Genomic DNA, 16,327 nt, shown 5'->3' on the forward strand with positions numbered 1-16,327 from the left:
TGCAGTACACCAGAACTGCAAAAAGAGAAAGAAGAACAACGTATTTGCCAGAAAAAGGATACCCGTGCAATTTCATCAACAGGTATCTAAGGGAAAGACAACGGAATGAGGACATGCCGCAACCCAAAGGACTAGCCACACTACCATACATCAAAAGCATTTCCAAACTGACAGCCAGACTACTGTGACCACTAGGACTCATAACAGCACACAAACCAACAGCCACTCTCAGACAACAGCTCACCAGAACGAAGGACCCAATACCCAGCATGAGCAAAACCAATGTAGTGTACAAAATCCCATGCAAGGACTACACAAAACACTGCTTAGGACAAACAGGAAGACAGCTAACGATCCGCATCCACGAATACCAACTAGCCACGAAACGACACGACCAGCTATCCTTAGTAGCCACACATGCAGATGACAAGCAACATGAATTCGACTGGGACAACACTACTATCATAGGACAAGCCAAACAGAGAACAGCCAGGGAATTCCTAGAGGCATGGCACTCATCCACAGATTCAATCAATAAGCACATCGACCTGGACCCAATATACCGACCACTGCAGCGGACAGCTGGAACTGACAACCGGAAGCTGCAGATTCAAGTCACTACAAATGGCGGAGGAAAGACCGCAGAAGCGCTTCACAGGAGGCTCCCAAGCACTGAGGATGTCATCTTAGACAGGGGACGAAACGTTTGCAACACAAATTCCCAGCTTGGCAAACAGAACCACAACAACAAGCACCCGAGCTGCAAATCTTCTCTCAAACTTTTAACTGATGTACATTTAATGTTTTCATGGTATAGTACATTGCAGTCATCAAACTAGATACATTTTTGGAACCACAGCAAATTGATATGAAAAGATATGAAAGTAACTAGCACCAGTCACATTTGCCCATTTTACATGTAGTCAGCACTTGTATATTTTGGTTATTAACAATCTGCCTTCAGAGCAAACTGTGAGACTGTAGTAGCCTTCGTAGTGAATGTGCTCAGATGATGTACGACATGAAGGTAGCAAGGACGCCTTGCATGGAATCAGCAACTGAATCATGTCTCTTTCAATCATTCGAAGGGAGCGGTGCTCAGAAGAATGAGATTTTACTGAAGCTGATCTCAATGGTGACTTCATGAATAAGAAGATCTTTTTCTCAGTTGAATACTAGACTTGTCCTGTTAATGTTGGTATTAGCCACACTGCTTGGTTTCAAATGTCCTTTATGTGAGTACTTCTGCTTCCAGGTATTTGAAGTAAACGCTTCATCTCAGCGAAGTGGCAGACAGATTCTCTCTCAACTTAAAGAAGCCACTCAATCTCACCAAGTTGATAAACAGGGAACAAATGCCCTAAAGCCTACCTTCTTCAACAGCAACAAGTTTCAGTCTTCTCAAACAACAAAATCTCCAAGTAAGTATTGTTGTGCTTCACGGGGGTGGTGTGCTGGAAATCAAGTCCTGCTATTCCTGGAGTTGTCACAAAAGTTAAGCATTGGTGAGGCCACTTTTAGAATACTGCATATAATTCTGGTTACCCTGCTATAGGAAGGATATCCTTAAAGTAGAATGGGTACAGAAGAAAATTTATAAGGCTGTTTCTGGGACTGAAGGTTTGAGTTATAAGGCGAGGTTGGATAGGCTGGGAATTTCGTTCCTGAAGTGTCAGAGGCTGATCATATAGAGATTTATAAAATCAAGAAGTGTACAGATAAGGTGAATAGCTTAGGTCTTTTTCCAAGGGTAGAGGAATCCAAACCTGGAGGACATAGGTTTAAGGTGAGAGGGGAAAGATTTAAAACTGATCGGGGCACAACTTCTTCTCACAGATTGGTCCATGTATGGAGTGAGCTGCCATAGGAAGTGTTAGAGCTGGGTACAGTTACATTTTAAAAGACATTTGGACAGGTACATGAATAGGGAAGGTTTAGAGAAATATGGACAAAATGCAGGCAAATGGGACTAGTTCAGTTCAGGACACCTGGTTGGCATCGATGAGATGGACCAAAGGATCTGTTTATGTGCTGTATGACTCAATGACAGTGCCTCTATTTTACAGAAGTATGCAAGATTACCCAATTTACCTGATTTTTAGAATTAGGTTGAGAACATGGACAAGGCTTCTATACTTAACATGAATTATTAATTATTACAAATAAATTGATTTTTAGCTACAGGTAAACAATTATGAACTGTCAACATATAACTCTCTACTAGTTTAAACTGTAACTTTCTTATAAAATTATTCTTACACATACAGACAGATGCACACACAAAACATGGATAGAGGGAAAGACTGGGAAGGCAGTTTAGTGATCCCTGTTGAGAGGGTTGGCTGAGCTGATCCTTTTGGCTGTCAGGACTTGATACTCCTCCTCCATCTTCCTCCCCCTGGTACTTTCACTTGCTCACTGGAGACTCGGCGCAACTGGTTCACATGCTATCTGAGTTACTGGTTAGATGCCATAGTTCATAACTGGTGAGGGGAAATAAATTGCCTGTCTTCGGACTCAAGGTGTTGTTACTGTAGACCAAGAACAATGCCTTCCTTTCCAGAGGTCTGATGGTTTCATCCCTTGACGTTCACACCCCCCAACTGTTCAGCTACCCAGGAACCAATCACAGTTTTTGACAGGCAGAAAGCCTTTATCATCGACAATGGACTTGGAATGTGACCCAAGCAGTGACTTATTTCCAACCAAATTCTCATTGTGTACGCTTGGGCCTCCAACCCCACTGTTTGAACAAAACCACATTCTGAACTGCATTTGCAGTAAGTGACAGGTAATTTGCTTTTAAGTAATGCAGTACTACTTTTCACAATCCTTGGTTTTCAAAACTGTCCTTTTCCCATTTCAGTCCACAATCAAAATGCAAAAATAAAAATCGTGGTCTTTACAGTACATAACCCTTTGCTGGCCACACAATCTCTATTTTATGCAAATTATAAAACATTTAAACAAAGTTATAATCTGGAATGCATTGAGCTCCTTATAAAGATTCATTAACTCCAGAAGGGACCTGGGTAAACACTTGGAGGGAATAAAATATTGTAGGGCTCTGGAAAAAGAGGAAGTAAGTGGGATTAATTAATAACATTTTTAAGCAGCCAGCACAGTTTCAGTGGGCTAAATGGCCTCCACCTCTACTGCATGATTCTGTTGCTCTGCAAAAGAATTGCATCACCAGTGAACACTCTCCTCAGGACAGTTTACTCATTCTATTGGCTCGGAAGCAGTTTTAAGGTTCTTTGATTCAACCCATTGTACCAATGCCATTGACTCCTTAATTACAGATCCTGTATAGTTACACCTAATAGATATGAACCTAACCAGGTCATATTTTGTCAGATGTGGTGTGTCCCAGAATTTCTTGAGTTCACAACAGTATATCATAACAAAGTTGAAATGAGAAACTATATATGTTTTCTGTGTGCAAGTAACCTTCTGCCATTCTTCAGATGAATTGCAACTGCATTAGGTCTACTCATGGGTCTACTTATTTCCAAATGATTTGTTTCCACAGAAAAAGCACATTCACCCAAAAAAGTAGTCTCTTCACCCAGGAGGGCACCCCAGTCCCCAAAGGGAAAGATCTCAAAGAAGAACCTAGCACCACATTCTTTAACCAATTTCTTCAAAGGTCTGTCAAAACAGAACAAAACTGAAGAAGCAGAAAATTTTGAAGATAAGGAGATGAAGGGTAGGAATAAAACTCTCTTCCTGTGCCCCTTTTCAGTGTCTTCTGAATGTGTGACCTCAATTAGAATTTTTATCATGTACCATAGGATTCCAGAGTCCCACCCTTTCTAACGTCTGTGGCCAAATTGCCTTACCCTCTCTGGGTGTTTTGGACATCGTTGTTGCAAACATTCCTGTGAAGCACATTGAAATATTTTACTACTTTAAAGGTGCTATATATGTAGACAAAAGCTGTTGCCTTTGTAAAAATGACGAACATTTCTAACTGAAAGCTAGCTTGCAAATTGAGTACTGTTGCTTGACCTGCTGGATGGCTGCAGTTAAACTTTGAGAATTGCACATAAAAGAAAATGACCAAATCTCAAGCTACACCTGTTGGTTAAATTAACAATTGACGAATATTGTTGAAGTTTTTCTTATGTTATATTAGACAAGCCACAGAAGAATTGTAAGGCCCAGAGGATCACCCCTCAAATTGTGGATGTAACTAGGGACTCCCTCTTGACTGAAAGCAAGGACACTGGCTCTGAAGAATCCAGCAAAAAAAGTGCCACATCACTCATCCTTTTTGAGGAGGTACGTTTACTAACTCACACTGCAGCTAATCTGTGTTGACTGAATAACTGACAAAAGAATAAAACAAATGATAATAAGATGATATGCAAATAACTATGATGCTTTCTATTATTACATGGAATCCAGTTAACAGTAATAACCCTTCATTCCTGATAAAATCCATAAAGGCCTGTTCTGTGTTAGCCATAATGGCTACTTACCAATAACAAGGGCTTCCATCAAGTGTTAAAAATGATTATATCGTAAATGCAGCCTGATCAAACTTCAGGATAGCAACAATGTATAATTGACCATGTATTCATCGCCTTATAGAATGCATTATAAAATATAACTACATTTTGCACCTGAGATGTTTATCACTTCTCTATTCAGGTTGTTTATTGCACCTGTGTTATAGATACATCTGTATGTGTGCAGATGGATCATGGTGGCAATTTGTTTTGGTGTCACTATATCTCCTTTGTTAGGAGCACATTCCATTTAAAATCTCAGAATCAAGGTGAGTTAATCAAAATACAGGTCGACTATGAGTGGTTGAATAACATTTTCCTGTTTCCCTGTACACATTGGTTTGTCCTGTTTCAGTTTTGAGCTTTAAAGGGCTTGTTCTCAACTCTTGTACCATTTGGAAATATCCTGAAGCAAAGCACCATAATCTACTGGTATCCACTGGTTGGAATCCATGCAAATGAATACATGCATACATTCAGACTGTATCCTCTGATTTTGTTTTAATGCATCTAAGTTGGATGCAAAGAAGGAAAGCTTACATTCCTCGTTTAAATGAAACTGGATGTAGGTGAATTGATTATTTGGAGAGCTGTTACAGACTCAATAGAGTAGGTAGCTTCCATCTTCACTGTATTGATTCTGTGCATGCACACATGTGGCTACACATGTACGTGTGTTCTTAAGTACATGTATATGTGAGTGCCCTAGTATAAGCTAGGATCTCCTAATGAACCTGTCTTTTCTTGGGGTGAGACTCTGCAATGTCAAGTTTCTACCCTCTGTGTTGCCACACTCTATACCATTTATAACTTTTAGTGATGCTCATGTTGCTGCTTCTCCCTTTTTAAAACAGGTGGATGTAATATTTGATGATGATGCTGGATTTCTAAGTGCAATCAAGACCTTCATGACAACAGCAAAGCGGCCAGTTATACTCACCACCACTGGTAAGTATCAGTGTTTTTAAGAAATGATGCATTCTATTTAAAGCTTGGATGAAATAGTTGATTTCCTCATAATGGGTGGTTAACAATCAGATGGCAATGGTAGCATAATTTTGATGTCTGTCTGACTGCAACAACTAATCACTTTGTATTCTCCCATCTCTTCACATACACATTAGTTACTGACATCCCTGTACTAGAATCTGAAAGGTTATTTTGTTTTTGTTCTCCACATTTGGACTTTAAGATCTTTGAACATCAAAACTGAGATGAAATATAGTTTAAAATATGTAAAAATGTTAAGGTAGTGCAATCTTTGGTTTTATTAATTGAGGCATGAAATTCAAAAGGAAGGAAGTTGCTAAATTCTTTGTAAATCATTGGTTCAGCTCCTCAAAGAGTATCAAGGTCAATTATGGTCATACCAAACGGGAGGATATCACAATCTTGGAGAGGGTTTATAAGAGATTCACTGTCATGGCAACAGGGATGAAGGTCTTTAACTCAGTGGAGACATTAGAGAAAGTGGCAAGTGCTCATTTACAACAGAAAAGATTTAGGGAAGTTTTGATAGAAGTACTCCAATTAGTGAGGGGCTTTATTAGATGGTTGAGAGGTGGACATGAAGAAACTATGATCTACTGGGGAGGGATTTTTTTGCCCTCTTTTGGATGAGGTATTAAACGAAGATCTTGGCTCCCTCTGTTAGGAGAGTATTAAAGTTCCCGTGTTATGTAAGTGATATAGGATTAACGTGAAACAGAGACATAGGGAATTGTAATTTACTTTGGTACTGAGCTGGTGTTAAAACTAATATTGAAAAAAGTCCATAAAACATCTAATATATTCTCAGCTTGAGGTGTGGGAGATTCTGTGGAAGTTTGTAAGCGTTTGCCTATGTTCTACCAAATTACAATCTTGTAGTTATGCTAAAATAGGCTGTTTTTATTTTCTAAAACTGTGGTCTCGATTGGTCTCTGAGTGTCATGTTATGGTGAATGTACCTGGCCCATCTGCTATGAAATGCCACCTGTACCCAGTCAGTGTTATGGTTGGTGCCCTGCTGTGTGTAAGCACCTCAGGCTGCTGAAATATTGTACTTGTTAAGTTTTTAAACATTGAATGGTCAGCCCTTGTGTTTGTTATTGATCCTTAGATCCTAACTTCAGTTTAATGTTTGAGTGCTGGTTTGAAGAAATCTGTTTCAAAGTGCCATCCTTGGTAAGCTTTCTTGAGTTTTATTTTCTTTGTAATGAAATATCTTCAGTGAATTGACTTCAGAAACTTCCTTGGTCATTACCTATCTCCCAACGAACAAAACAGATTACCTTGTTATCAATTCATTGCTGTTTGTGAGATCTAGCCATACACAACTTGAGTGCCATTTTCTAGTATGACAATAAATACGCTTTGAAAGTAATTAATTGGCTTTAAAGTGCTTTGGTGGTACCTCAGGTGATGAAGGGTACTAGATAAATGTTCATGACAAGAAACTTCGAGACACTGAACTGTGAGGCAGATTGTGCTAGACTTCAAGAGGGCACAAGCTGTCTGTCACATGACAGATGAAATAAAATGCAGGGAAATATGAAGTGATACGTTTCATGATGAGATGCTGTATGGCATAAATAGTACCATTCTAAAGGAAATGCAGCAAGACCTGGCAGTCAATGTTCATGAAGCATTGACAAATAGTCAAAACAACATATATCTATCCTGTTTGACCCCCTCAGAATCTTTTCATGTAATAAGATCGCCCCTCAATCTTTTAAACTTCGAGTACAGACCCACCCTGCTCAAATTTTACTCATTAGACAACCCCTCCTCAAAAAAAGATCTGAACTGTGTACACTACTGTGTGGTTGTAGCAGGTATTCCGACTTTTGTGCGTCATCGCCCATATAATAATCCTAACATTCTGTTTGCATCCAAACTACTTTCTGTAGCTGAGAGCTAAATTATTTTGATTTATGTACGAGAGAACACAAATCCTCCAGCTCTCAAACTGTAATCTTTCTCAATTTAAACACTTCCTGCTAAAGTGGATAACCTCACATTTTCAAACATCCTATTCTGTCTGGCAACTTTTTGTATGCTTACCATCTTTTGTGGACTCTTCACAACTTGTTGTCTATCTTTGCATCATCAGCAAATTGAGCTACCATGCACTTGGTCCTCTGATTTAGGTATTAAGATAGATTGTAAATAGTTGAGGCCTCAGCACTGATTCTTGTGGCATTCTACGAGTTACATTTTGCAAGCCTGAAAATAACACATTACTGCCAATTTTCTAATTCCTGTAATTGTTTCTAATACTTGTAAATATTCTGTCCCAAAATACCATTAACATTTTTTTAGTCCTTACCATATGACCTTTTGTTATGTACCAGGCCAGACTCCCTCAAAACATTTTTTAAGGTAGTAGCCCAGACCCTAACTTTGCTAGTTGTTTTAAGCAGATGTAGAGTGGATATCCCAAGACTGATGCAGCTGGCCCAATCATTTAGTTTTAAACAAAACAGAATATATTTGCAAGATTACCAAACGAAACACAATCAAAAGAGAACAGAATACAAAATAACTTAATCTATCCAAAAATCCAAAAGATTATCCCAACTTAATGATGCTGTTCCAAGTATTTGCAACAATCCCCATAAACAACCCTTGGCAAAAAGGTAAAATCATACACTGTCTTACAGGAGAGATGTCAGAGAGAGGCGAGATGGCAGAGAGATTCAGCATGGAACACCTTCTTCCATGTTGCTGTTTGTTTGACCAGCAGCCTCAAAACTCTTAACAGCTTTCAATGAATAGCCAGACAGCTGAAACCAAACCAAACCAAAGATAAACTGAACTGGGAGAACTGGCCATTCATTGTACAAATGTCGTTTTAAGACTTGAAAGCCCGTAGCCTGAGGCAGTATCTGTAGGCTGTAATCAAACTGACCCTAAACCCCTTCAAATCTAGACTTTTCAGAACCACTGCTTTTCCAACCTCTCTGCAAAAGAAAAGCAAGGACAGTTTAACCTTGGTAAAGGAACAGCATCATCACACTTTGGAAATCCAGATATCTACATCTATTGATTCCTCCTTATCCACATTGCAGTATTGATTGGATCCTCAAGAAATATAAAATTTGTCAAACACTGTTTTTCTTTCATATAATGAAACTGAGCCAGTATGGTTTTTCTTATGCTTTTCTTGAGTCCTGCTGCTTCTTTGTTAACAATGGATTCGTCATTTGACCAATGGCACATGTTAGGCTAACTGGTTTGTTATTTTTAGTTTCATGGAGGTTTACTTAATTGTGCCTTTCAGAAAGAAATATGATAAATGGGGTTACTGGGACAACTGCTGTTAGAGAGCAGGCATAGTTTTGATGGGACAAACATTTTATGATTCTATGATCCTTTTATTTGATGCTGTGTATTACAACATTCCCCATCTACCACTTTACCCTATCTTCTGCAGGAATTGACTGACTAGTGCCAGGGTACAGGCATACGGGCACATGGCTCTTCAGTCAGTCACCCAAGTGTCAGAAAGCTCCCAGCTCAAAAAGTGGGACCCATGAAATACCCTTAAACTGTAGTTTGTGTAAAGAAGCTGTAAAATAATGTGACAAGACTCACAACAAACAATCCATTGAAATAGAATCTCCATGAACTGAAACAAATAGAAGTCATCTTGAAGCAAAACCCCTGTCTTCCATAAAAGTAGGATTATTTTTGCAGTAAGTGTAAGGAGTGAAGTATAGTAACCTAATACAAAGAATGTGAATAAAACCAACTGCAGTCACTGACAGCAGCATGGGCTCCAGGCATGATTGACAGGGAATTACCAATCATCTCCTAGCTGACTGAGACTGATAATGGTTTAAGGTATGCAACATTGTTTTATTCCATTTATCCTTTTGAATAAGGACTTTGTAAAGACCTTACCCCAGTATAGCACTTCAAATTTTCTGCTTTTTTACACCAGGCAAATGTTGCCAGCTACCTACAGCTTTTGTGCCTAGCTGAAAACTTAAGGACCGATATGAAGGATCTCAGTGCGCTGCTTGCCCTCAATAAGTGTGACATTCGACAGAGCATCCTTCACCTGCAGTTTTGGGTGCGAAGTGGAGGTGGCTATCCAGTGGATAAGCTTCTCCCTGCTGAAGGTGAGTGAAACCTCTGGCTCATGTCCAGTCTGGGTTCTTCACAACTGACATTTGCATTTATAAAACTGAACTAAAAAATTCAAATTACTTTCATCTGAACATTTCTCCAGTCTACTTGTTTATGATGACCCATGAAATTCTTGTATCTGTGCCAGACATTTTACATTTGGAAATTTTCGGCAAATTATGAAATAAAGGTCTCATTGATTTGTATAGCGCAGAAAAAGTCCTTCACCACATCAAGTCTGCACCGACATAATTGCTACTAAAAGTGTGCTTAACAGCTACCTCTGAATAAGGAACAGCGCTCCTAAAGCTAGTACTTCCAAATAAACCTGTTGGACCATAATCTGGTGTTGTGTGATTTTTAACTTTGTCCAAATTACAGGCAGCTGTCTGCCTTCCAAGTTCCTTCATTAATATGATGTAATTACAAAGATACTAAAATGATAGTCAGAAAATAACAAGCTGATCCATCAAGCCTTTGCTCTTATTTCTCCGCAGTGCAACGTGTTGGTGACCTCTGTGTTTAGATGTTGACTTTTAAGGACTAGTTTTTCCAAACAACTGAGTTTAACAAGTTTAAAGTTTTGACCAGATCCTATTACTTGATCCATGACCATCTTTATAAAGATTAATATTGTATTTTGCATTTGATAAAGTACAGCTTGTTCTAAAATTAAAAGTGTTTTTTTGAAAAAATATTAACTTCTTTACTACTATTCAATTAATAAACCAAAGGAATAAGAATGACTGCAAGCCCAGTTCAAGAAGAATTGGTCGGAAATGCAGTTCCTGCCAAAGACACCCTGGAGAATTTGTCAAAGAGCAGCTCCATTGTGAAGATGCAGGATGTTCCCAAATGCAGCACAGGATGCACAGAGAGCCTGCTTGGTTTCAAATACTTTACTGGACCATCAAGCAATCTATTTTCCATGTTCAAGGTAACTGCTCCCACTGTCAAGTACAAACTAACACTTCCTCATTTGAGATTGGTCAGGAAGGGCAAGAAGTGCATGGTAAAAATAGGGGTTAGTTAGCATGGCTTTATCAAGGGGCGGTCACGTCTGACAATTCTTTGAGGAGGTAACGAGCACATTAGTCAAAGTAGGGCCATTGGATGTGATCTATTTGGATTTCTAGATGGCCTTTGACAAGATGACACATAGGAGGCTGCTAATTAGGATAAGAGTCTCTGGTGTTGGAGCTAGTCATTGGCATGGATGAAGAATTAGCTGACTGGCAGAAGGCAGAGAGTGGGGATAATGGGGTCATTGTCAGTATGGCAGCTAGTGATTAGTAGACTTGGGACCACAAAATTAACAATCTGTATGAAGGAACTGAGGTCATTGTTGCTAAGCTTGGGGTCCATAAGAGATTCACAAGAATAATCCTGGAAATTAAGGGCTTGACATATAAGATTGAGGACTTTGGATCTGTACTCAGTGATGTTTAGAAAGTTATGTGGGATCTTATGGAAATTTACAGAATACTCAAATGGGCTTTTTCTTTTGTACATTTGCAATGAGAGCAGCCTGCCTTGTCTGAAGCTGTAACACACGCAATGGGTCGCAGCAGGTGCTCCAGTAACTGTGTTTTATGTTGATCTTTATGTTTAATTTGCTTTTCAGCAGGATGTCATTTCACTGGAGCAACAGAGAAGTCAAGTACAGATCCTCCTGGAGTTTCAAAGGAGGCGGCTGGACTTTATATTCCACAACTTGCAGTTTCTTCTGCCACTACCAGTCCGAATTATTCCTGATGCAAAAAGGCCTGAAAATCTAGTATCTGAACACACTGAGTCTTCCGTCAGTAAACCTATACAGGCAGCTGGAAGAATTCTTCAGGGAGGTGACATATTTCCTGATGCCAGCACTGTAAAATTTTTGGATAAGAAAAAGCATCACAGAAAGGCCATCTTGTTTGATGACAGCGATCTATTTGACACAGATGAGAGCAATACCTTTGTGACTTTACTGAATGATATTCCTACCTCACCTGAAGTTGCTGATAAAGCAGCACAAAGCCAAGCCAGTAAAGTGAGTGGGGGTGGGCCTGTCATGGATAAGACTGATTCCTCTAGAGTTATTGAAGAGAAGTCAAGAACATCAGCAGAACGAAAGTGTAGTGAGTTAGTATCTTTGTGTCTCAGATCACTAGCTGAGTTCACAGACAATATCTCATTCTTGGACAGCTGCCTCCACACACGCATGGTTGAAACAGAGGGTTCATGTGGACAGCGTGATTATTACTGGGCTGCTGCAGAAATTAAAAATGGCGTGTTGGATGAGAGGAGGGATGAGTCAGGAGATTGGTGGTCTACTCACAGCTTTGGGGAAATTAGAGCCACTGTGGAAGCCTTGAGCTGGAAGAAGTGTCGGTTGCAGATTCAGCAATCCATAGAGTCAGCTGTCACCAAGTGCAGGAAACCAGGAGAAAGCCCAATGGAGAAGCTCACCCTTCACATTCCAAATAACCAAAACAGTAATGCTTTATTCACACAATGTCCGCATTATCTCACAAGGTAAGTTTCAAATTTATATCCACATTTTTGTTTTAAAATTCATTCACTGGGTTGCATCAGGACACTCTTTATTCCATTTCCCTGCACACATTATCATCACCCCACCTCCATGTATAACTGTGAACAGGAAAATTTGTAGTCTTTTGCAACATATAGCTTAGCAGTGTGATCATGGTTTTCCACCAATGTTCTCTTTGTTTTCCTTTTTGTTTTGCCTGACCTACTTGTACTTTGCAATCCCTTTGAGATTACTGAATACGCATACAACTTTAATATCCCTTGCATGACATGTTCCTGTTCTGGAGCTAATACTGAGGACAGGCATCAAACTACCACCTAGGGGAGCTGCCATAATCTCATGAAGCTTGTACATTGGAAACAGAGGCCAAGGAAAGCTGCCCACCCCAGTTCATTGTCCTGCTTCTATTCGTACCCATTCTTTTGAGCAATTCATGCACTCTCATGTATTTTTTTTTGGTTCTTCTTTTCTTTTGTCTCCTACCAATTAACCATCTCCTGTCCTTCACCCAAGACATTATTTCCTTTCTCTCTATGCTTGTTCTGTTTCTTTGTAAATCCTATTTAAGAGCATATGAAATAGGACTAGAAGTAGGATGTTCAGCCCATCGACTCTGCTCCATTATTCAATGGAAACCTACCTCAAATTCACTCTCCTGCCTTTTCCCTGTAAATTTATCTCTGACTTTAATCTATTTAACTTGATATGCCTCTGTGGTAAAAAAAAATTCCCCGGATTCACAACATTCTGAGTGAAGAAATCCCTTCTCATTTCTATCTTAAATGGGACATACTTTTCAATGAGGTCATCTCTCATTCTTCTAAACTCCAAGGAGTATAGGTAATGAGCATCCAGTACTTCCAAGTATCAGCTGAAGCTATTGACTTTGATAGAAACAATTCACCATCTCTAAAAATTTCATCATAGAAGTAATTTAATAAAGTGACATTGAAAGATTTTTGATTTCCAGTCATGAGGAACTGGTTTAAATTCCTTGAGCACTTTTTCTGTTAATTTTTTGCTATAAGTAATCTTCTTTCATAGGCAGCCCATTTGATTGCCAGTCTGCACACAAACTTAAATATTCACGCACTCCAATACTGGAGTGACATGTGGCTTACGGTATCCACAGGACGCACGACAGAAACTCATCTCTGGTTAATCAGTGGCACCTCACAAACCTTGGACCTTCACTTTCATGGGAGGTGTTGGTGTTGGCAGTAGTTGTTGCTATCAGGAATGCCATGAGCTCCAGAATCATTCACCACTCTGACATTATTAATCACAGTTCCTTCTTTGCTAGGTCAGAATCCTAGTATATCTGATCGCGAGGGCATGTTCCATGCTCACATTGTAGTGGTTCAAGAAGAAGGCCCAACACCGCTTCTCAATGTAGTTAGAGATGCACATAAAAGAGTTACGCATCCTGAGAAATTTTTTTGAGTTAAGCAGCCAGTCTGGATGCGCTGCCACTGGCTACCTTTTGGTGGTGCAGTTGAGCTTGTCAAGATTACTCAGTTGTAATTTAAAGTTGTGACTTCCTAATTTCTGGGACTTTAGTCTAAGGAAAGATGTGTATTTACTACTGATTTAGTAATTCTATAAATAGAGGCTTGGGAATCTACACAGGTAGTGTAGTCTAAGCCAGACTATCTTCTGTGTTGTTTTTAAATGAACTCAGGTGGTCTGGGTTTTAATGGCTGGGCAATCATTTACTGCTCATCTCAGCTTGCCCTGTAGAAGGTGGTGGTAAGGTCCCTTAAAATATTGCAAACTTGGGTTGTAGGAACATTCACGGTGTCATTAGGGAGGGATTCCAAGCTTTTGACCTAGCAATAGTGAACAGTAAGTCACAGTCTAAGGAAGCAAGGTAGCCCATTTCGGGATGAGATGAGGAGAAATTTCTTAAACCAAAGAGTGGTGAGCCTATGGAATTTTCTGCCTCAGGAAGTATATGAAGCTAAAATGTTGAATGATTCCAAAAAGAGAGAGATACTGTTGTTAGGGCTAAAGGGATCAAAGGGTATGGGAGAAAGCAGGTACAGAATACTGATTTGGATGATCAGCCAAGATCATATTAAATGGCAGAGCAGACTCGAATTGCCTATTCGTCTTTTCTATGTTTCCTGTCAGGATAGTATTTGATATGGAGGGGAAAGTTACAGGTGGCAATGTTCACTTTATTCTGCTGCCTTTGTCCTTCAAGGTAGTAGAGATTATGGATCTAAAAGGTGGTATCAGTGGGGCTTTGGTGACTTTCTGCAGTGCATCATACACTGTGCTGTTATGAAGGGAGTGAATATTGAAGTCTGTGGATGGGATGTCAATCAAGTGGGGCTGTTCTTTCAAGCTTTGAATGTTGTTGGAGCTACATGAATCCAAGCAAGTGGAGAGTATTCCATCACACTCGCAACTTATGTCTTATAGATGTGGACAAGCTTTGACTGGTCAGGTGAGTTAGTTGCTGCAGAATACCTAGCCTCTGACCTGCTGTTGTAGCTACAGTATTTATATGACTTGTTCATTTTCTGATTGATATCCAGGGTGTTGATGGTGGGGAATTCGGCGATTGTAATGCCAATGTCCAGGGCAAATGGTTAAATTCACTTTTGTTGGAAATGGTCATTGCCTTGCATGGTGTGGTGCAAATATATTTGCCATTGTTCTGGTCTTGCTGCAATTGGATATAAACTGCTTCAGTATTTGGGTCGCCATAAATGGTGCTATATATTGTGCAGTTGTCAATGAACATCTCACTTCTGATCTTTGTAATGGAACAAAAGTCATTAAACCTGCTGAAGATGGTTGGGCATAGGACATTACTCTAAGGAACTCCAGAAGAGTATCCGAGAGCTGACCTCCAACAACCACAGCTATCTCTTCAAATACTCAGTATATCTCGAATGCCAGCAGTTTTCCCCATTTCCCATCCAGTTTTGCTGGAGCTCCTTGATGCCACTGTCATGACTTAACTGGGAAGAATGCAATGGTAATTGTGCCTCACTTTCCTACAAGCCATGCCTAAATGTATAAAATTCCATTTAGATGACCAAAATGACCAATTTGCCTGACTGCCCACCATTCCGGACAAAGGCAATTCATACCAGATTTTGTTATTTACAAAAAAAACCTATTTATCATTAACATTAACATTAAAACTGGTAAAGAAAAGAAAGGAGTATTAATCTACTCTGGACTAACTTAAATTTGGCCTCTTTCAAAATCCCACTTACATACACATACTCACACTGACAATAAGACAGACAAAAGCAGGTAGTTTGACACCGATCTTATGATTGGAAAACACTAATTATAGACAGGGAACAAAATTCTGAAGATCAAAGGTCCAAATCACAAGCATATGTTAAATTGTGCCTCTGTTTCTTTTGATTTCCACAATGATGCCATACTATTGTCTGAAAAATAATGATCAGATTCCACTTCAATTTGTTAACCTGATGGCTTTTGGTTCTGTTCTGCTTAGAATTTCTTTTTTAAGCTTGCTTGCTTTTCCTTCTTCTCAGCCAAAAGAAGTCAGACAAATGTGTTTAGGTCACAATCTATGGATATTTCTGGCTGCCCTGCACTTAAAGATTTTTGGCAAACTGCAGCTCAATCAATCATTGGACAGTTGTTAGACAGCCTTTCCTTAACTCAAAGACTCTTAGTGCCACTCAGTCTCAAAGTAAAATTCCCACTGCTTCAAAAAGTAATATTATGTTGCACTGTTAAAACTGCAGTAGTTGTATTTCATGTTACACAATTCTTCTGCTATTTCAGCTATAAAGCATTCAGACTTGCATTGCAGTTTATAGTTCACAGGGAAAAAATATATTTCTCCTTACAACACACTTGGTCAAATGAACTCTTGATGTCAAAGGCAGTTACTCTCGTTTCCCATCTGGAGTTCAGCATTTTTGTCAATGTTTGATATAAGGCTCAAATCAGATCAGGAGCTGGGTGTCCCTTCTGGATCCCAAATTGAGCATCAGTGAGCAGATTCTTACTAAACTGCTTGAAGGAATTCCATCATTTTACTGACGACTGAGAGTAGACTAAAGGAGTTGTAATTGATTGAGTTGGATTTGCCCTGTTTTTTGTGAATAGGATATACCTAAGTAATTTCACACATTGCTATTTATATGCACATGTTCATACCACA

The 16,327-nt window shown here is 39.4% G+C and overlaps 1 protein-coding gene across 1 annotated transcript in view; it reads left to right on the plus strand.

Moving 5' to 3' along the window:
* Positions 1-16,327, plus strand: part of atad5a (ATPase family AAA domain containing 5a) — a 58,455-nt gene that overhangs the window by 37,284 nt on the left and 4,844 nt on the right. Inside the window, exons 15-22 of the mRNA XM_060844697.1 lie at positions 1,256-1,421; positions 3,533-3,709; positions 4,139-4,284; positions 5,369-5,462; positions 6,616-6,680; positions 9,442-9,622; positions 10,364-10,566; positions 11,254-12,146. Coding sequence (XP_060700680.1) covers positions 1,256-1,421; positions 3,533-3,709; positions 4,139-4,284; positions 5,369-5,462; positions 6,616-6,680; positions 9,442-9,622; positions 10,364-10,566; positions 11,254-12,146 — 1,925 coding nt within the window. The remainder of the gene's footprint in view (positions 1-1,255; positions 1,422-3,532; positions 3,710-4,138; positions 4,285-5,368; positions 5,463-6,615; positions 6,681-9,441; positions 9,623-10,363; positions 10,567-11,253; positions 12,147-16,327) is intronic.

The sequence above is a fragment of the Hemiscyllium ocellatum genome, chromosome 25 (genome assembly GCF_020745735.1).
Source record: "Hemiscyllium ocellatum isolate sHemOce1 chromosome 25, sHemOce1.pat.X.cur, whole genome shotgun sequence".
Lineage (NCBI taxonomy): Eukaryota > Metazoa > Chordata > Chondrichthyes > Orectolobiformes > Hemiscylliidae > Hemiscyllium > Hemiscyllium ocellatum.